Source organism: Panthera pardus, unplaced genomic scaffold (assembly GCF_024362965.1).
Source record: "Panthera pardus isolate Hobbes unplaced genomic scaffold, ASM2436296v1 HiC_scaffold_2, whole genome shotgun sequence".
Lineage (NCBI taxonomy): Eukaryota > Metazoa > Chordata > Mammalia > Carnivora > Felidae > Panthera > Panthera pardus.
In genome coordinates this window covers 8,171,864-8,193,236 of record NW_026526765.1, presented here as the reverse complement: position 1 = coordinate 8,193,236, position 21,373 = coordinate 8,171,864, and the positions used below count along the sequence as shown (strand labels likewise).

Genomic DNA, 21,373 nt, shown 5'->3' with positions numbered 1-21,373 from the left:
AAAGGACCTTTTAGCCTTTTAGACGTTCGGATAGCAAGCCCCTAGTCCCCTACTCAGAACATGGTGAAGCCTCCTTGCTTCATTCCTGTGCTGTCCCAGGCCCCCAGGCAGGGGAGATTTGACTTGCAAATTCAGCTTTCTCTTGGCCTTTGGCATCTAGAAGGCACCCAGGTGAAGTTCATTTTCACCTGAGGAGGTCCAAAGATTGCTGAGGTTCAAGCTCTTTCAAGAGCCACTGACATCCAGTCTTTTCCCCCAGGACAGAACACAAACACGAACACACACACACACACACACACACGTCCCTCTGCCAGAACTCCAAGGGCCCAGTCTCCCATAAATCTGCAGCCACTTAACACGGGGAAGGCAAGCAGCTTAGAGTCAGGTACGGAGAAAAAGCAAGCTGTTCTTATCCAGAATTTTAAGGACACCATGCTACACACAGCCATCTACAACTTGTATTTTTCTCTTACTCACAAACATGACTGAGAACTCTAACAAAACACACAACTCCACTTCCCTCTTTTTAACGGCTACATCAAGTGCCAAAGCAAAAATAGATCACATTTTCTTTAGGCCTTCTCTGCTGACGGACATGCAGGTTGCTCACGATGTTGGCATCAGAAACAATGACATGGTGGAGACAGCCCGGTCCGTGCCTCCCGCGCATGTCAATGTTCCCTTGCCGCGGATTCCGAAAAGTGAAACCACTGGGTCATAATACGCCAATATGCCCCAAACCGGAGCGTTTCCAGTCATTCTGCGGAAGGACGATGCTGGGCGCCGTCAACACCACAGGGACACACGTGTAGCCACGCAAGCTGCAGTTACCGCTCGCTGCCGTGAGGAAGGAAGAGCACACGGTCTGGGGAGCGTGGGGCGCTCGGTGAGAGCCGGAAGAGCTGACTGTAGGATTTGGGTTTGTGTGAGGTGATACGGGGGAAGAAAGGGCACAGGGCTTTGCTCCGTGTCGGACGCTCTTAGAAAGCAGAGGTGATCTATCCTGGGTATCTTAATATTATTATCTTGCCCAGAAGCAGGGACCAACTGAGGCTAAAACCGTAGTTAGTAATGCAGCAGCGGCTAATGACGTTAGCTGGGAACGGGGGGTGTCTTCTCATTTTTGTGGTTTGGACAATGCTCACGCCTTGCCCGTGTCCAGACGCGGTTTTGAAAGGGTCTTGTTTTTGTCTTGACCCGTCACGGTCACAAAGTGGTCTTGTGTGATGCTGATGTTCTGTGAAACTGTTTCTGCCGAGAGGAGAACAGCAAGGCCCGGCCGATGCCAGGCCAGCACCTGAATGTCAGGGGCAATCTGCTCCGTTTCAGTGCCACCCACTGAAATCGTACCCGTTTGTGGCATCTGCAGTGATCACTGCGTTAAGGCAGCGTCTGACTGACCCTTCCACAGTAAAGCTGTGTATTTTCCTTTGGGATATCAAGTAATGTGCAAGATGACAATTGGCCACCATTTAAATAACTACTTCCGCATCGTAGTGGTGTTGAAACATGCCTGCAAATTCTTCTTCCTAGGTGCTAGGGGTCTACACCGCCTTCCCTTGAACCTGGGCCCACCTCTGCGTCTTGCCTGGATCCACTACAACGGAGTGAAAATCAATACCGTGGGAATTCCGAGATGAGCAGCTCCTACCCTGTCTGTGGGGACACTTGTTTCTCTCAAGTACAAAGTAACAGGCCCCACTTCCTGGAGGCTACCCGGCTGTGAGGAAGCCCAGGTACATCCAGGAGCTCCAGCCGACAGCCCAGTTGGGGTAAAACCAACAACCGGCACCAACCCCCACATGTGAGTGATGACACTTCCAAAGGGTTCCGGCTGCTGCTGTCAAATCACAGCTACTGTCTTCCCAGCCGAGGCCCCACACAACATGGAGCAGAGCAGCCAATGTGCCCTGTCTTAATTTCTGACCCACAGACTGTGTAGACAAAATAAATGGCTGTTTTAAGCCACACCGTTGTGACACAACTTGCTATGTAGCGGTAGTAACTGAAGACCCATCAACTTTCACCTGACGGGTTCAGCATCCACTAACAGTCTTGGCCGCAATCACCTATTTTGTGAACTATTGCAAAACAGTGATTTTTCTCATTGTTACTTCCTCTACCTTTATTAGCTGGTATTACTCCATAAAAAAACTAGCTTTCCTTCAGTCACTGATGCCATTTGACTACCCTGCAGTACAGACCTTACAGAAAGACGTCACATGTGCTTAACTTTCCCTTTGTTTCCCACTTCTCCAAGTCGACTCTAGAGCACGCAGGATTATAGACAGCTCCACACATATGCTCTGTTTCACCACGTGGTCTGCCCAATCCCTCCTTCCTTGAATACACTTCTTCCTTTCTTGGCCACTCCTTTGTACTCTCTTCTAGGTTGTCCGAGACCTTGTCTCCTACAGAAAATCATACGTAACTCCTAAAGCCAGGATAAATACCTCCTACATGAGGCCACAGCGGCCTGTACTGCCCCAATCACAGTGCGGCCCACCTGGCACCTGTCTCGCCGATCGGCCCATAAGGTCCACAAGAAGTTCCTGCATTGGACTCATTTCCATCTGAGTTATACAATACAGGGTTTTAGCACACATTAGAGCACGAAAGTAAGTTATCTGCTGTTGAGTAAAGTTTGTGGAGTCTCTCCATCTGGAAAGTAGAGGAAGGGAAATACATCCTGCATAATTTTCATTTCCAGTAAATCTACTCTCATACACTAAGAGGAAATAGAAACAAGGCTGAAAAGCCTATGAATGACTGAATCAATGCCTAGCTCTTCCCTTATGATCTCCTAAGAACTTGAAGTCTAGGATGCTAATTTCAGGCTCTAAATACTATAGAAAAGTAGTATTTTTCTTCCCCGATAGCTTTAAGACCTTTGCTGTGATCTATATAGGTTCCCTCAGAATGCTCTTTTTAATAAACCTGTGACTTTGTGGGAAAACATGCTGTGAGTATTCAAAAATGTAAGTTACTGCTTAAAGCCTCAAACCTAGAAGCAAGGTATCTCATCTTAGCTAATAAGTGAAAAAACCAACACGTGTTAGTCTGTACCTTTAAAGATCAGGTGAAGCCTAAATAGTGACATTTTAACCTATAAAGACCTTTTAAAGGAGTTAAATGACCTGTATGTTTTGAAAGCAATTAATTAAAATGTACTATTTAATCAATTTTATAAAGGTTCCCAGAATAGAAAAAATTAGTCTTTCTAAACAAACTACTTAAAATCACTTTAAAAAAAAAAAAAATCACAACTTTTTCTGATTCCAAATCCATAAAGAAATACCATGAGCAGAAGTCATGCACTTACCTGCCATGGGTAAAAAAGAGGAGTCTGATCCAAGGGAACCCGCAGGGGAGCGACAATAACCAGCTCAAACAGGAGCCCCAGCAGGAGCGGGACAACCCCGGCCAGCAGCACAGCGACTATCAAAGTCTTCATGATCTGCCAGCAAATGAGGCCATGTCACTAGAGAGTCTTTCTGGCTTTTAGCTAAACTCTATTCCACTTGGAACTTTATTTTTCTTCTTTAACCTGATGCCTAACAGAACAAATACATTACCTAAACACCTCGCATACGTATTATATCATTAAATGAATATGTATATCAAGCTCAAGCTATAATAAAAGCATGAAACTATTATGCATTTTTGCTTATAAATTACAGAAGTCATTATTACATATATTAACCAGGTGGCTGTGCTGTTTTTCTCAAACTCATTCTCAGAAGTAGGTTTTCATTTGTCCAAGAAAAGCTACTGATTATCCCAGGCTCCTAATCCAATGAAGCCAACTCACAGGCTGACCTGTAACCCTGGAGGTGGACTGGTACAGGAGAAGGGCTCTGTAGAAACCCCAGTGAAGGTAATTAAACCCGCTGATCAAACTGGCTCCCTCTAGAATCCTCTGTGGCCCAACAGAACTATGATAACCAAAATGTCCTATATCTGTGTTGCCAATACAGTAGCCATTAGCTACATGGCTACTCTGTTAGCACAGCTCTAGAATTTGGACAAAGCAACAAAAAAATGAAAATAAAGTCAACACTGAGAAAACAATAGAGACTATGAAAGCACCACTACAGAATCCTGACAAAGAAATGAGTGCTTAAAGTGGCCCTGATGTCTGATGACCTCCCTTTCTCTTAACGTAGCCTCGGTGAGTACATCTGTTTCAACAAGAGACTAACATGACGTGGGTCATACAAAATGCAGTACTTGTTTTTTTAAATGGCATATCGATAATAGAAAATAGAAACAGAAAATTACCAAATGAAAACTGGTTATTAGCTGGTTTCCGTATTTTAAATATATTTAAGCGTCTCATTATCTTGTGAAATTAAACAGCAATTAAGCCCCTCCATTCATAATATATAATAAATCTCAAGTTTTTCTTTCAACGCTAATATTAACCTTTTAGTGAAATTAAAATCTAGATTCAGATACAAAACTAGGATTATACAAATGAAGAGGCATAAGCAGTGACCTAAACCTATTTAGCAAGCATAACCAACATCACAATCAATCAATAAATCATCACACATGGACGGTCATCTTACACTGACATTTTCCCCCACCTCTGTGCAATTAGGTACTTACTGAGTAATAATTTCCATTACTTACTACACTTTCACATTAGCCAAGACATTCTTGAATCAGCAATAGAAATGTGTAATTAAAGGAATACCATTTATATGAAAAACACAAACTTAATCCTGAAGTCAAGATTTTTACATATTCAAATAGATCAAAAAATCAAATTTTAGAAAAAATATCTTAAAATGTCTAGACTGATTTTAAATTCTAAAGAATATCTTATACCTTAACATCTCCAAAATAACTTCTAATTACATTACTTACTTAAGGGCCCTACTGGATCATGTAATAATATGATTTTCTTTTGACCCTTGAATTCATCCAACTGTGGTTCTCAGAATGAATCAGAAAGCTAATGTCTTAAAGGAATATCCCTTCTAATTAAAAATAAATCAACTCTCGACACCATATGCATAATGAAGAAACAAGTGAAAAGATTTAAATAAATGACTAAACATGTATCCACTACTCCTATCATACACCATCAGTTCTGTAGTAGAAAAACCTACCATGAGGGACCACTCTTTAACCTTCTGGAAGATCACTCTGCGTCCCTGTGGCATCCAGGCCACCAGCACCGTCACTGCCCTTATGGTTAGCCAGCAAACATAGAGACCACAAGCAGCTGTGTAGAGCTCATGAATTTTGGCAGTCCCCGTCCAAAATGACATTAACCAACGGCCAGCAAATACTGAAAACAGAAAGGCTGATAAATGAGATATGTGGCTATCTGTGTAAAGAGAACTATAATCTTGATGTCCTTCTGTTAGTATTTTCAATTATTTCAATCGTTTTAAGTGATAAGTAAAAAGACATCACATTTTGATATGTCAATGTCTTCATTAAAAATAAGTAACAATAAGCCCCCCCCCCCCCACCACACACACACACACTCTAAAGAATGCAATTATTTGATTAAGACACAACTAAAACACAGGAGGAAGTCAGGGGACAAGCTCTCCTGTGACATCTACTCTGCCCGGCCCTGTTGATTACCTACTCTTTCAGAATGAAAACAATTGAGGAGGTTGTTTCCATTGTTTTTACCACCAAATAAAATCATTACCACATAATATGACAAAAGTGGGGAATTTAGTTATTATTTATGCTGTCAATACCTTCAACATTTAGGAACATTACAAGTAAGTCAGATTAACTTTCTTTCAGTTGGTTTGTCCATCAAGACAGAAAACTAAGCTTATTTTAATATGAAATGGGCATAGTAACATTTTAAAGCACAATAATCAAGGAACATATTAATTCTCTTAGAAAAAAGATCCAAATATTAAACAGATTTGAAAAGTGTCTTAACTTAGACAGATTTGAGAAGTGTCTAAATAACTGCCTCACACAAAGAAATTCTGTAACGTACCCATAAAAATCTAACTCAGGCAAGACCATTCCATATGGTAACTTTCTTCACTTGGTTACTTTTCAATAAGGCTAGAAAGAACAGCAAGGCCCAAACGTCTTGCGTATTTTTCTATGGATCAAGTTCTTGTTAATACAGTGCTATTTTTAAATACCTAAAAGGAGCTAGTGGCTGTGCTGAGCATTCTCCATATATTATCTCAATCCTCCTAAAAACCCCTAAGCAGCCACTATTTCCATTTTGAAGATTAAGAACCTGGCCCAACCAAGGTCCCGTGAGGGTGGAGGCTGAATTTGAACTCATGCCTTGACCAATGAACCACAGAGCTCATGCTCTTGACCAATGAAGCACTCTGCCTCCAACTGAACTAAAGCAGCTCAACAACTAAGTCTCACAAGCCACACTGCTGGCATCGACACTTCTCTGCAACCTCACAAAATGGTTTGGATGTGAAGATAAGTTATTGTTAAAGACAAATACACATAAATGTTATGTGAAATAAACACATGTGAATGTTAATTTGAAAAAGATATAAAAATCACTACTGGTAATTCTGTAGAAATGTTTAGTATTTTATATACACACATATGTTTACATACATTGCTATCCCAAGGTTTTTTGTAGTTGCTGTGGTTGTTTATAGTTGGGTGGTTTTTAAAAATCTGATGGCCCGTTTCTATTCTATACTTCACACACTTCTACTTAAGTGTTTCTGAGACTTAACACTTTAACACAGGGTTAAAATTTTTAGTTTGTACTAAGTTATCATCAGCTGAACTGAAGCTACAGAAAACTAACCCATAGTGAGATTAGATTAACAGGGGAATATTTAGTTAACAATCTTCAGTGAAATTAAAGTACTTTTACTAACAAATTTGGATACTAAAAGGTTTCCTTCAACTTTTCAGTATTTCTGATAAAGACACGAAAATAGAACATTAAAACCACAAATGTAAAACTGTCCGAAGTTCAAAACCCAACTTTTCTCAGCAATGTATTTACTATGTTGCACCCAGCCGTTAATCAGACTTTGTTGAGAGCTGTGATATGAGGAGTAGTGAGCTTCCTACGAGCATAGTTCTAAAGGTCAAAGTTTATTATTCAGAAGCAGTTAAAAAAAAAAAACACCACCTTTATTTTTACCATTTTAAGTTAAATCACAATTCCTACAGATTAGAGAATATTCTCATTATTTTTAAAAACCTCACTCAAAACAAAATTTCCTACTTGTTCCTTGACCTTAGCCCTCATGGAAAAACTCAAGTATTCAATACAAATCAGATTTAGAACATTATAGAAGCAGTGCTATACTTGAGATACTAAGTCAATACACATTTATGTACTTGTAAGAATGAAAAGTATCTTCCACTTAATGATTATTTAAGTGGCTAACATAGATCAGTAAGAATCAGGATTTTCTGGCTTGCTATAAACACTAACTGGGAGGTTGGGGGCAGCAAGCTGTTCCTGAGACTTTGTCACTGGCTCTGGGCTCGACTCCCATTTACTCCTGACCTTTGCAGAGCATGACAAACTACTATATTCATCCACAGCATCTCACTTGTCAGATGAAGAAATGTCATTTAGCTGAAATTTGAAGATCAGTATTTGTGAACACCAGACAATAAAGGGAACCGGTCTGGCTTCATAAAGGTGCCTAGCAACAAGACGCAGCGGACTGGAAAGATACAGTGAGGGCAAACGTGATCAACGTCGAAAGACTGACTTGAAAAAAATGACCTAAGCCACACAGGTGATTTTTTAAAGACTATGTCCAAGAAAACTGAGTGCCCATATGTAATTTACTTCTAAAAATGAATCAGAAATTATACCTCGATTTTGTCCCCCTCTGTTCTAAGACAAATGACTCCAAGGAGATGGAGAGTCCTAAAGAGATCAATAGCCCATAATCAATCAAAAATAAGGGGCAAACTATTTCAGGTTTATACTTGATGGAAGATACAAAGCATCTTTTCACGTCATTAGCTCATACCTGGTAAAGTAAGGCAGATGAGGCTGGCAATCAGTAAGGTTATACACATGAAGACAATCAACAAAAATATCTGCAAGGCAAAACATAAGAGGGCATAAGGGATTCAAATGTGCTCAACATATTTTAGGACGCCCCTCAATGTGTCCTAATAATCCTCCCAGTAAGAAGAAATGGCTTTTATTCCCAGGTTTCCTTCCATTTCACACAAAAAGATTTTTATTTTAGGTAAATTTACTTCTAATTTCAGCTAAAAGTGTCTATTTTCAGACAATCAGATACATCAGCAAGTAATAAGGATGTATATTTTGTAATCAGCATAAAGTAAGACACAATCAGCTTACATGTTTCCAAATTAAAACTAAAAACATACCATTTCTTTTACAAGTTTACTTAGGGAATCCTAGGTGGCTCAGTCGGGTAAGTGTCCAACTTTGGCTCAGGTCATGATCTCGCGGTCTGTGGGTTCGAGCCCTGTGTTGCGCTCTGTGCCGACAGCTCAGAGCCTGGAGTCCGTTTCGGATTCTGTGCCTCCCTCTCTCCGTCCCTCCCCCACTTGTGTGTGCACGCTCGTTTTTAAAAGTTTACTTATTTTGAGAAAGACACAGAAAAAGAGTGCCCATATGTGCAGGACAACAAGGTCAGGGGGAGAGAGGCTCCCCAACAGGCCCCACACAGTCAGTGAGCACACAGCCTGACTCAGGGCTCAACCTCCCAAACCGCGAGATTATGACCCGAGCTGAGCTAAAGAGCTGAACATGCAACCGACTGAGCCACCCAGGTGCCCCAACACTCACCTTGTAATCACATTCTCAAAAAACAAGTTTTCGTGAAAAGGAAAGCTTCCTCTCTAACAGTGCTGCCTAATTAGACCTCTCTGTGACCGATGACGGAACCTGCGCTGGCACAAGCGGCCGAGCACATGCAACGTGGGGTCACCAGGCGGTGACGGCCACACTGTATCTACTCTGCGCGTGCTGTTACTAGAAATGTACTTTCCCCTCACCGACAAAACCGTGATGTATTTAAAGTGTACAACGTGATTCGCTGTATGTACACATCGTAAAGGGATTCCTACCAGTGAAGTAATTAACACATCCATCACACCACATCCTCGCGAGTTGTATTTACTTTTAATTAAGTTTAAATGTGAACTGTCACGTGTAGCGGAGGCTCCTGGACAGACATGTGTGCATGAGAAGCGAGCAGGCTGAGAGGAAAGTGGCTGCCCCCGGGGCAGAAGAGGAGCATCCGCTGCTGGCCTTCTCCCTCACCAGGCCCAGAAGGGAGAGCTCTAGAGGGAAGACGGAGAAGCACCCACCATAACACTCCAAGAGGAGCCTGTCGGCCTTCGTTGCCTGAGAAACTCCCACCGACTGTCTCTCATCTGGGTCGGAAAGTACCTTTTGCCTAAGAGCCTCATCTCTCACGACTCCCCCATTGCTCACGCTCACCTGCATACACCCCACCCTCTGTTTTTTTAAATGCTTATTTACTTATTTTGAGAGAGACAGAGAGAGAGACAGAGAATCCCCAACAGGCTCCATGCCATCAGCGCAGAGCCCGACATGGGGATCGATCTCACAAATCCTGAGATCGTGACCTGAGCTGAAATGAAGGCTCAGACGCTTAACCAACCGAGCTACCCAGGCGCCCCCTCCCCTCCTTTTTTTTTAAGGTAGGCTTCACACCCAGTGCAGAGCCCAACACGGGGCCTGGACTCATGACCCTGAGGTCAAGACCTGAGCAGAGACCAAGAGTCAGACATTTAGGGGCACCTGGGTGGCTCAGTCAGTTGAGCATCCGACTTCAGCTCAGGTCACGATCTCGCGGTCTGTGAGTTCGAGCCCCGCGTCGGGCTCTGTGCTGATGGCTCAGAGCCTGGAGCCTGCTTTGGATTCTGTGTCTCCCTCTCTCTCCACCCCTCCCCCACTCTCTCTCTCTGTTAAAAATAAACAAACATTTAAAAAAAAACCATTAAAACAAAAATTAAAAAAAAAAAAAAAGTCAGACAGACTCAGACAGACTGAGCCACCCAGGCACCCCCCCACCACTCCACCCTCTAGATCCATTTAATTCCCTGCAGTTCCAAACTTACCATGTCTAACCTGCCTCGTGTTTTGGCATGTGCCTGGCATGCCCTTCCACTTCCAATTTTATTCTCTGGCTGGCCTAACTTTAGAGACTTAAAAGCATCACCTCCTCCCTGAAGATTCCTGAATGCTTTCTGAAAAAGCGTTTCGTGGAGTAAGGACTGACCAAAAGTGCAACACGTTACTCATCCAGCCAGCGAGGTGAGGACCAAGACCTGACCATCGGATTTAACGAAACAAAAGCCACCGCGACCCTTGTCAGGAACAGTTCTGGTGGGGGCTGGGGGAAAGTTTTGCTGGGACAAGACACTTCCTTAACCAATCTGTTCTTTAGTTTCAACAGATGTAAACATGAGATTACTACTCAATCTTGCCACGTTAGGAAGAATATTAAATAGGGAAAACATTAAAATGCCCATTTCAGCTCTGACACATAATTGAAATATATCAATAATGTTAATTTCTTATTTTCACCAGGGTCTTTAACACTGCTCCTTTCAAACAGCAGAGGGAGCAGCAGCATAGGGAGTCCCAACACTGTGAGCCACTTATGAGATCTGATCAACTTACCTTAGGTTTACACATATCATGTTGCTAACGAGAGAGCTGGGGGCTCTTTTCAGGAGACTGCGAGATAGTTCTATACAGAGGACTACCTGCTCCTAGCACCAGCCACAGCAGCAAATTTCTCAATAGAAATTGGGAAAAAAACTTGACTTCTGGTGAAGTCTTTTTTTAATTTTTTGTATGTTTTTTTATTTTTGAGAGACAGAGAGAGACAGACTGTGAGTGAGGGAGAGGCAGAGAGACAAAGAGGGAGACACAGAATCCAAAGCAGGATCCAGGCACTGAGCTGTCGGCACAGAGCCCGACATGGGGCTCAAACTCATGAGCTGCGAGATCATGACCTGAGCCAAAGTCAGATGCTTAACCAACTGAACCACCCAGGCGCCCCATGTCTAAGTCTTCTAGTACCTACCCTGAGTGGAAAATTTAAAGGCCGGCGATAAGGCTGAAAGCCAACAGGCCCCCCCTGCTGCAGTATGGCTTGGTGGGCTGCATGCAGGCCTTCCCCCACCACGGGAATAGCATTGTTGTTTCGAGCGTGCTGATTATTGTTAACTTGTTGGTTTGCACTGTTCTCGTTTTCTTCCTGGTCTCCCAATAAATAGGAATGCAGATCCCTGTGTAAAAATTACATCAATAAAAATTCTCTCTTCAGATCAGAATAAAACAGCAGACAGGAGACGTACTTTCTTATTATTCCTTAAGGTAGAAAACGTACAAGCAGAATCCATACACAGCACTATTAATCCCCTCATTCTGGCCTAAACGCTGGTACCTGCTTTAAATTAAACTTTTCCAAATTTACTATTCGTGTCCAAAACACCCTGAAAATTCAGTCCAGCGCCTGTGCCTATTGTGGCAGGGAACCCAACGCGCATCCGTGGCGGCAAAAATGAGATGGCGGAGGCTGCAGGGGACACCTGCTCAATCCGATACAAGCCAACGCGTACTTCGCAATAAGACAGCAGAATGCCACACATTCTCTGGAAAAACATTTAAATCACAAAGATTCAACTTTACGAGGGTAAAAACGTGCGTACGTTCTCTATAAAAGGATGTACAGTAATGAGAAAAATAAGCAAGACGAAGAATTGAACAAAGTAAGTATCCTATGTACCTGCAGATATCACCAAATGGTCTCTTCTTCAAACTCCGATCTCCTGAGTGGGGCACGGAACGTACTTTGTCAGAAAGGTCATCAAGTGCCTACTTACAGCAAGTACCCAGCAGTTACAGTCCACGCTCGCACGAGCCCCTTCAGCCACTGCCGCGTGTGTCCCTGTTCAAGTAACGCCGGCAAGACCACCTGAAGCAGGAGCAGCTCAAGGGACAGTTCACTCACTGGAGCATCACTAGGACAATGACAAACAGCTGTGATTTACAGCGCGACTCTATTTTCCATCGTAACTGCATCATACTGAACATCTGATGGGACGACAGCAAAACTCCTTGACGCTGTCTCTATCACCTCTCCCCCATTCTCCCTTGAATCCTCCAAAACCAGTCCCGACGAGGGTCGCCGGTGACCTCTGTGTTGTTAAATGTGATGGTCAGGCCTGGGTCCCACCTCACTGGCTGTATGGCGTATTACACAACTGGGTACTCCTTGGTCCTCAAAACGCTTTCTCACTGGACGCCCTTCTAGATCCGTTAGCTCAGGGAGCCGAAGACAACGGAGGGCCCCAGGCTCTGTCCTCTCTCACGTGTGCATGCTCTCTGGATGAATGCACACTCATGTGGCTTAAATTTCTACGTTGCGGTAAATTTCTATGTACCACTCAGACGTCTTCCCTAACTCCTAACTTTGTATCCAAAGTGCGACCTCAACGTCTCCTACAGACATGAGACGTCTTCAGTTGACCATGACCAAATTCCCACTCTTCCCTTCTAATCCTGCTCCTCCACAGCCTTCCTCATCCCAGTAAATGGCAACTCCATCCTTCCAGGTGCTCAGGTCATTGACTGCCTTTATTTCACTCCAACTCAAACAGCCCGAGTCCTGCTGACTGGATCCTAGCAATGCCCTAAATCTCACCACCTCTCATTACCTCCACTGCTACTTCCTTCACCTCAGCACCAAGGTCACTGCGCCATCCTCCCAGCCGGCTTCCCGCTTCTGTCCTGGCCACCTGACCCAGTCTCTTCTCATCACAGCAGCCACGGTGACGCTTCTTAACTAACCTGTATCAGATCACTCTTCTGGTCAAACGTTTCAAGAACTCCCCAAATCGCTCAAGTTGAACCCAAAATGCTTCCAGTGGCTTACGAGACTCTGTAGGATCTGGTTTTGCATGACTTCTCTGACCTCACAGCCAACCACCATGCTTTCCTTCTTCCACCCCAGCCAGACTGGCCTCCCTGCTACTCCTCAAACGGACCCCAATGTCACCGCACTTGCCCACCCCCTGCAAGGACACTCTACCTTCAGGAACCCATATGGCTCATCCCTCAGCAGCTCCGACAGGGCTTTCCTGAGCTGTCACCTCTTCAGGTCCTCATCAGTCACTTCTAAATTACAACCCCATCTTGGCCACTCTCTCTATCCCCTTTCTCTGCTTCATCTTCCAAGCCCCTAGTACTGATGACCCCAGATATACTACATATTCTATTTTGAGGGGTGTCTCCCCCTCACTGAAATGTAAGCTCCACAAGAGCAGAGAATTGTCTTGATTTTGTTTGGTTCACTGTTATATACCTAGTGCACAGAAAAGGACCGGACATACAATGGGCCCTTGTTTTGTTTTGTTTTTTTTTAATGGAAGAATGGACTAAATACTGCTATACAGGCCCAAAACTGCTAAACTTCTAAGTGTAACTGACTACCAAAATGGGTCTATCCTAACAATATATATAGCCAAAGCCTAAGCTTCCTGGTTCTCACTATAACCAGACCCAAATTCACAAGGAGGGAATGAGGATTTACTCTAGTTAGGGAAAAATTCAGAGAATCAAATCTTAATTTGGATTTTGAGTAAAGATAACAAAAAGGGTTCCAGCTAAACATGAGGAAGAAGGTCATTCTAAACAGAAAGGAAGACAAGGAATAGCTAGGTGTTTTAGGGAGACTGAGCGGAGGGGAGCATGGTTGGAGAGCAGAATTTGAGTCAGACAATGCAGGGACAGGATGCTGGAAAGTCAACATGAGACTATGCCAAGCCTTGCACATGACCCGGATATTATGATGTAGATTATAGAGGAAGAGGCAGGGTGTTAAGTAAGGATGGGCTATAAATGGAGAACAAGAGGAAAGCCTAAACTAAGGAAGTGGTAAATCAAGCTGGATTAGATAAGAGACCTTTAAAAATAAGACTTAACGATATTTAAAGACTAATTAGAAGTCTGAGGAAGAAATCCAATTTTCCAGCAGCCTTCTGTTTAGGTAACTGAAAGGATGATGCAAGTCAATGAAAAAAGGAATTGGGGGGGGGGGGGCGGGGAATGGCAGAGACTAAGTTTCCAGGTGACTTAGGCTTTTAAATGAAAAAGATTTTCCATCCATAAGCCTTATTTCTTCATTTTAATCTACAATTAAACATATAACTATGGCTACACATTCCTTATGATGTGCTTTTCATACAAAAATGATGGCGGCTAACATGGTGTCATTAAGTACGGTAAACATTTCAATGCTGAACCAAAGCACACTTGATTTGCATAAAAATAAGTCTTTCTTTGGAAAATGCAACTGCTAAACTAATGTTTATACGATCTAAAATGGCAAAACTCAAGTATCAAATGATTTCCAGTATCTGTTAAGAAATGAATGTTTTAAATGTATACACTCTAGGTTATCAACAAAGCTAAACTAGTAAAGCTTCTAAATTTCAAAAACTCACCTATAGAGCATGACATTATATGGAAGAAAATTAGGCAGCAGACTCTTAATTATACGTATAGGAAGCCAAAGCATCAGGAGAACAATGGAGCCAAAGACAATCTGCAGTTAAGAAAAAAGGCAGAACACCACTGTTAACCATTCCTGTGAGAGACAAACAGACTTCTGAACACACCCAGCCAGGATGCAATCCAAGTGTCTATACCCACCCACGGCCCAGAGTGTTCTCACTCCACAGACTATATACTTGGGTCACTTTGTGGAAAGAATGCATTCCTGGGAAGGGTGCTCCTCTCTCTCTCTCTCTCTCTCTAGGACACAAAGGCTCAAGGAGGAGCCACAAAGGATAATCACTGCACGGTATGTGAAGAGAGGGTCAGAAACTTACAATGAACGATCAGAATCATCTGCAACTTAATAAACCACATATAAGACGTGACCCATATTAATAGCTACAAAAGTTTCCGGAAGGCACCATATTGCTTTGTAAATTTTATTTTAAAAAAACTTAGCTTTAACTAGGTAATTTCTTCTTCCAGGTGGGACAGAAACTTCAAGATACTTCTGTTTAGAGTTTTTTGAATTTAAAAACTATTAATGAATCTCCATTGCTCCAATGCAAATGAAGTGTAATTCAAAAGCCATAATTTGGCAACCAATTATACTACTAAAGAACTAGGGAATGTTGTTTTTAGTAAACATTTTAATTACTTTATCAAAACAACCAACAGAACAGCTGTTTGACAACTAACTTCCACCAACTTAAACATAAATAACTCAACGTATCTACTCTACCAGCCCCCGACTGCACCCCCCGCCGCCAAAAAACCCCCACAAAACAATACAAAAGGGTAGCACACTTTACTCAAAAAACAATAAAAAGGTATGCTTACCACTGACAAAATAAATCTTCGGAGATGCCTATAAATGGGCAAATGGATCATTTCTTGTACTGGATTAAAATCTGGATCATTCAAATTCCTTAGAAACCATAAGACACCAGGTCGAAGTACCTGCAAATATATTTTAAATGCTATGAATACTCACCAATGTCTTCAGACTCTGTAGATGAGCTAAAATATCAACAGAAGAGTAAGCTTTTAAACCTTAATAAAATGGGTCCCAGAAAATTCACATGGCTTTCCTATGAAAAGAAGTTCCTAAATCAGAATCTATATGAAATAAACTATTTTGCTGGATGTCCATTTAATCATTCAATGAAAAAAAAAATGTAGAATTTGTCAAGAAACCTAAATCTCCAAAATAAAAAATAAGTTGTTTTTTGTTATTGTTGTTGTTGTTGTTTTCAAACACTGTCACTATAGGAGCACCTGGGTGGCTCAGTCCGTTGAGAATCCAACTTCAGCTCGGGTCATGATCTCACAGTTCGTGAGTTCGAGCCCTGCACCGGGCTCTCTGCTGTCGGCGTGCAGCCCACTTGGGATCCTCTGTCCTCTCCCTCTCTGCACCTCCCCTGCTCGCTCGCTCACTCTCTCGCTCTCAAAAATAAATTAAAAACATTAAAATAAATAAAATGAAAATAGAAAAATAAAGGAACTGTCACTATATTGTGTCATCCAGTGAAAGAATTATGGTGCAATTTATAAATGTTTTAATACAAGATCTGATTTCAGCCTCACACTCCGGAGAGGAGCTAGAAACTCTCAGCATTTTCATTTTACTGTCTACATCCTTTTTCCGTTTCTCAGTGGAAATCATCGACCCAAGAGGCCGTGGGTGGTGGGGCAATGGGCGAGGCTAGGTAGTGGTCTCAGGTGGTCCAAATTCACGGAGTTAGCACGTGTAAAGCATTTCCACTGCCCAAACTCTATTTCTCCAACCTCCAAATGAGGGGGTGTCTGACCTCTAAGGTTTCATCTGACACCCCAATTCTAGGATTGTGCACCACAAAAACCACCCCACTGAGAAGATGAAAAATTTCAATGTGAAACAGTTTATGACTTAACAGTGTAATTAAGAGGTTCTATACAGTTTTGAATAGATTAAGTTAGTCTCAATCACTTGCTTCAAAGAAAGAATACAAGTTTTATTTGCAAGTAGAATTTACCGAACTTACACTATATGATTCAGGAGAACATTTTGACCTCAGCCCCCCTCCTTAATGCCTCAATTTCCCAAAACACAATGTACGCCAGGATAGCATTAGGCCATTCACACTGGATCAGTCGGCCTCCTCCGGCGGCCCTGTGCATCTCCATCACCACTCTCACTGCTGTAAGCGGACTTGTCAGATGCCTCTCCTCCTTCCCAGGATATAAAATCGGAAAGAGCGGGAATCGTGTCTCTGTTTCTCACTATTACCTCAGCAGTCAGCACCGCGTCTGGCGCAGAGGGACTATGCGGTAACATGTGAGGGACTAATGCACAGCAGCAAGTACGCTTGTGAAAATCACTCACTTTTACACTGCCCACCGCATCAGAATGACTGCACATGACGTATACTAATCAAATACTGGCCCTACTTTCACTCTCTTCAAATCGGGAAAGACCGTATTCTAAAAACGGGACTAGTGAAGGTACTCATCGGCAAGTGAACTGCAGTCATAAACGACCCTCACTGTGATTCCGTATTTAATGTACTTGATCACAAACTTTACGTCGTGATCCTGCAAAACCTCTGGGTATTTCCAGCACTATATTTCCTTGAACGAAGTCCAAGTCAGACTCACATCACATAAAATTTCAAGAATTTGTAGGAGAGGATGGCTACAAAAGACACCAAGTAAAACAAGTAGTTTTATCCTCGATCTACTCATCTTTCAAACTCGTTAACTATACGCAGAAATATTAAAATTTATCAGTTTTTGAGACAAATGACTGAAAACGGTTTAAAGACATAAAGCCAAATTCCTCTATCAGCTATTCCTTCTTAGACTAAAATCCTTGAGAAAATGAGTCAGGACACGTGGTTAAAACAAAGTCCTTTCCTTAAAGGGACAGTGCTGGCGTCTCCCTGAGAACTTACCTCTCTTAGCAACAGAATGAAGGAGGCAAAGTAGAACACGTACACCATCCCCACCAGCCAGTGCAGAAACATGGTAGTACCTGGCGCCGACTGAAAGCTCAGCTCTCGGTCTTTCAAGGTAGCATCAAACATTTCCTAAATCAAAGCGGAACAAGTGAGAGATCTGTACCACTCACATTTGCCAAATTAACATCTCCATCTTCCAGGAAGTGAATATATCACTACGTGTATGGGTTAGGATGTTCTAGGACTACAGCTCTTTAAATGTCATTTCATGGTATGACAGAAATATAACTGATATAAAACAGGATCCTATTTCAAAGATAGATAATGACCCTTGAAGGTTTTAAATATTAGAAGGAACCTGATAAACCAATTGGCGAATAAGAATTTCACTAATGCGGGGGCGCCTGGGTGGCTCAGTCAGTCAGCTGAGCGTCCGACTCTTGGTTTCAGCTCAGGTCATGATCTTGTGGTTTTATAGGTTCAAACCCTGTGTCGGGCTCTGCACTGACAGTGCAGAGGCTGCTTGGGATTCTTGCTCTCCCTCTCTCTGTCCCTCCCCCACTCATACTGTCTCTGTCTCTCTCGAAAAAAAAAAAACAAAAAACAAAACAAACAAACTTTACTAATGCTGCTACTGTGAAAGACACATTTTTGGTTAACGATACCTTCTTTCCTTGGTTACAGGTCTGCATTCGTGACAAGTTTTAATAGTAAGGTATGGGTGCTTTTCTACACACAAAATATTTTTGAAAAGTCAAAACGTGATTATCACTGGCAGCCTTAAAAATTATAATCAAGGAGCACCTGGGTCCTGAGCTGACTGAGCACCTCAGTCAGTTAAGCCTCCGACTTCAGCTCAGATCATGATCTCACAGTTCATGAGTTCGAGCTCCGCATCGGGCTCTGTGCTGACAGCTCAGAGCCTGGAGTCTGCTTTGGATTCTGTGTCTCCCTCTCTCTCTGCCCCTCCCCTGCTCGCATGTATGCGCTCTCTCTCTCTCTCTCTCTCTCAAAAGTACATAAATATTAAAAACAATTTTTTTTAATTATAATCAAGACTAAGCATCTTAGTTAAAAGAAATGATTAAAGTTGAATTTATTAAACAAAGATAGTCTTATTAGATTGTTCTCTTTATATATGTAACGTCTCAGCATTACTGTAAAATTTAGAAGAGTAAAATGGGTACAAAACTTCTCCACTGGTTATTAGAAAGGTTCCAGTCAAAATACTCGGACATCAAAAATCTGCACAAAGCCTCAAATAAAATCATGTACTCAACAAATACTAGTAACGTTAAGACTCCACAATGATTCATTCTCAGAAAAAATAAGCAAATTACTATCCTATTGAGTTTCCTTTAAAAGGAATTCATTTTAAAGACCTCCTTTTTTGAAGCTTTTAATTTATCAGGTCATATGATAATGAATAACAAACTTACCAGGGAACAGATATCCAGCCACCAGCCACAAATGAGAGGGAACACTCCAATTTCTACCACCACTAGCAAAGAGACCTTTGGTAAAAACAAAGATCATCAGTATCATCCAAATGGGGAGAAGCCACTTCTGGTTTTAACTTATAACAGGAATTACCTTAACAACGATATAGCAGACTCCCAGCAAGCGACGAGACCTATGAAATTTAACAAGAGTTGCCAAGCCCTGCAGCATCTAGTCAAGGAAAATCTGAGCATAACAGATACTTATTTAGGCAACACTTAATGTTATTTGACAATTTATTTCATACTTTATCTGTCCTCATCCTCACTACATATATCTACAGCTTTTACTGAAAGGACAAGAGAAAAGAAACAGTTTTGTCATTAACAGGAACAACTCTTTGGTATGAATCACATCACTGAATACCCACGTTAGTTAATTAAAGGATACGTGACAAATTATCAGTGTTATTGCTAAAAGTATATACCCAACTATGGTTGTGATTAGACCTTCAAAATGAGATGCTTGTACCTGGAAATAAAAATAAATAGAATTTAATTTTACCATATGGCCTACATCCCAGTTTAATAATGTATGAACAATCCAAGCAGACTAAAAGCTGTAAAACAACTATAAAATCCCCTTTGAATGACATCTCTGCAAACCAGACTCTCCCACTGCTATATATTATGAAAGGATGAGGTAAAATCAAAGAGTAACACTCTACTCAAGCAGACAAAATAAAAGCAGAGTGAATTAAATTTTACAAAATTAACTGCTGCAAAACACTAGTCTCGTCTCTACTCTGGCCTGAGGCGGACTCGCCCAGGGCTGAGCAAAGAAAGCAGCAGCGCGCCACCCAAGCAGCCGGCCGGCCAGGTCCGTCTCAGCCCCTCACCTCCCACCCCGAGGAGCGACTGCGTACATTTCCCCTGCTCTCCAAATCCCTTCCATTTTCAACTTACAGAGAGTAAAAGTTTGGACAGTGACAAATCTTTGGGGTTCCTGAATTTCAGACAGCAAGTGGTGATAGTTTGGAAAGTCAAATTTATCAAAGCTTTATGTGAACCTTTCAAGTGTGTTCAACTGCGAGAAGCAGAGCTGCAATTAAACACTGAAACGCATCTCTTTGCCCTTTCAGAACGCTTCAGAATCTGAGCTCTCCGGATTTACATACACAAATTGAACAGAACGTTCCAGATACGTCAGCTCTTCCTTGAAAGACTAGATCTTTCACAAAATAGACCCCTACACAAAATAGTCACTAGACCCCACAAAATAGCTGTAGTTGACCATCCAAATATTTATCTACCTCTAAAAACATGGAGATGTCAAAATTAAGACAAATTCTTTAGAAAACACTATAGCCTATCATTCCAAAACAGACCAATCCTTTTTTTTTTTTTTTAAGTTGACTGATATGTTGCTACTTTTCTAAATTCACTATGGGAAAGCTAAAGAAAAGGAAGAGAAGGGAGCATACAAGTTAATGGAACAGGTCAAAAATCATCCTGTACGAAAACTTTCCAGTAGCATGCCTTTGGCCCACCCAACAGGAAGAAAGACATGAGTGCATCATGGGATTCAGAGCACATCTTCCTCAGCTGGCAATATTATCTACACTGTCTTGAGCCTCTGTTAGTTTAAAAAAGAAAAAGAATGAGATAATGTTGGATAACTATTCCTTTGTGGAAGGCAAATTGAGAAATGAAGTAACTCTTTACAACACTATCATTTACTCAACAAATATCAAATTTGGGGCAAAATAATGAAAGTAAGCTTGTAAAAGTATTATACTCACGTGTTCTTCAAATCCCAAACCAACAAGGGAGAAATGACCAATATGGTAAGGGCAAAATGCTAAAAAGGGAAGAAAAAAACTCAATGAAAACTTCAAAATCAAAACAAGGAACACTCCTAGTGTCAACCCACACTAAAAGGAACCAGAGCTTCTTCGAGAAATGAAAGATTCCAGAACTGGGGTCAAAAATGTACTGCCTAGGAAGGACATTCTCTATAACTGGAAAACAACAAAGATACCAAAGTCGAATAGGCTCATGGCCAAAGGACCCAGGAACCATCATGAAGTCTCATGAAAGGACAATATGAGCATCAAAGAATGACCAAACTGACGGAAACACACTGAATGCTTCACAAATACACGAGTTCATACTACCCAAAAAGGGGAAAGCCAAAAACAAAACCGCAAAAGGACAAAAAGCAACAGAAGAAAAAACACTTTCATCACCCATGGAAATAGCACATCAATTCCTTACCCTGAAAACTGATAATTGGAGGGAAAGAACCGCACACCTGTCTGGCTTCTTCTGAACAAACAGGTTCAGGTTAACTATGATGTTACTTAAATGTTCCAGTTTAAAGGAAAAATAGAGACAAAGGAGCAAGGTGGTAGACAGCATACAAGAAGCCAATCAGACAAATGTAGGACAAGTGACCTAGTCTGTTCAAGAAATCA

General features: G+C 41.9%; 1 protein-coding gene across 2 annotated transcripts in view; it reads right to left on the bottom strand.

Moving 5' to 3' along the window:
* Positions 1–21,373, bottom strand: part of MARCHF6 (membrane associated ring-CH-type finger 6) — a 75,726-nt gene that overhangs the window by 13,268 nt on the left and 41,085 nt on the right. Inside the window, exons 11-22 of one of the 2 annotated variants that reach the window (XM_053906878.1) lie at positions 20,699–20,757; positions 19,348–19,428; positions 19,051–19,119; positions 18,897–18,971; positions 17,452–17,586; positions 15,359–15,478; positions 14,467–14,567; positions 11,845–11,982; positions 11,043–11,247; positions 7,974–8,043; positions 5,118–5,314; positions 3,323–3,457 (exon numbers count right to left, since the gene is read on the bottom strand). In XM_053906878.1, coding sequence (XP_053762853.1) covers positions 3,323–3,457; positions 5,118–5,314; positions 7,974–8,043; positions 11,043–11,247; positions 11,845–11,982; positions 14,467–14,567; positions 15,359–15,478; positions 17,452–17,586; positions 18,897–18,971; positions 19,051–19,119; positions 19,348–19,428; positions 20,699–20,757 — 1,385 coding nt within the window. The remainder of the gene's footprint in view (positions 1–3,322; positions 3,458–5,117; positions 5,315–7,973; positions 8,044–11,042; positions 11,248–11,844; positions 11,983–14,466; positions 14,568–15,358; positions 15,479–17,451; positions 17,587–18,896; positions 18,972–19,050; positions 19,120–19,347; positions 19,429–20,698; positions 20,758–21,373) is intronic. The other variant, XM_053906879.1, reaches the window with a different exon arrangement.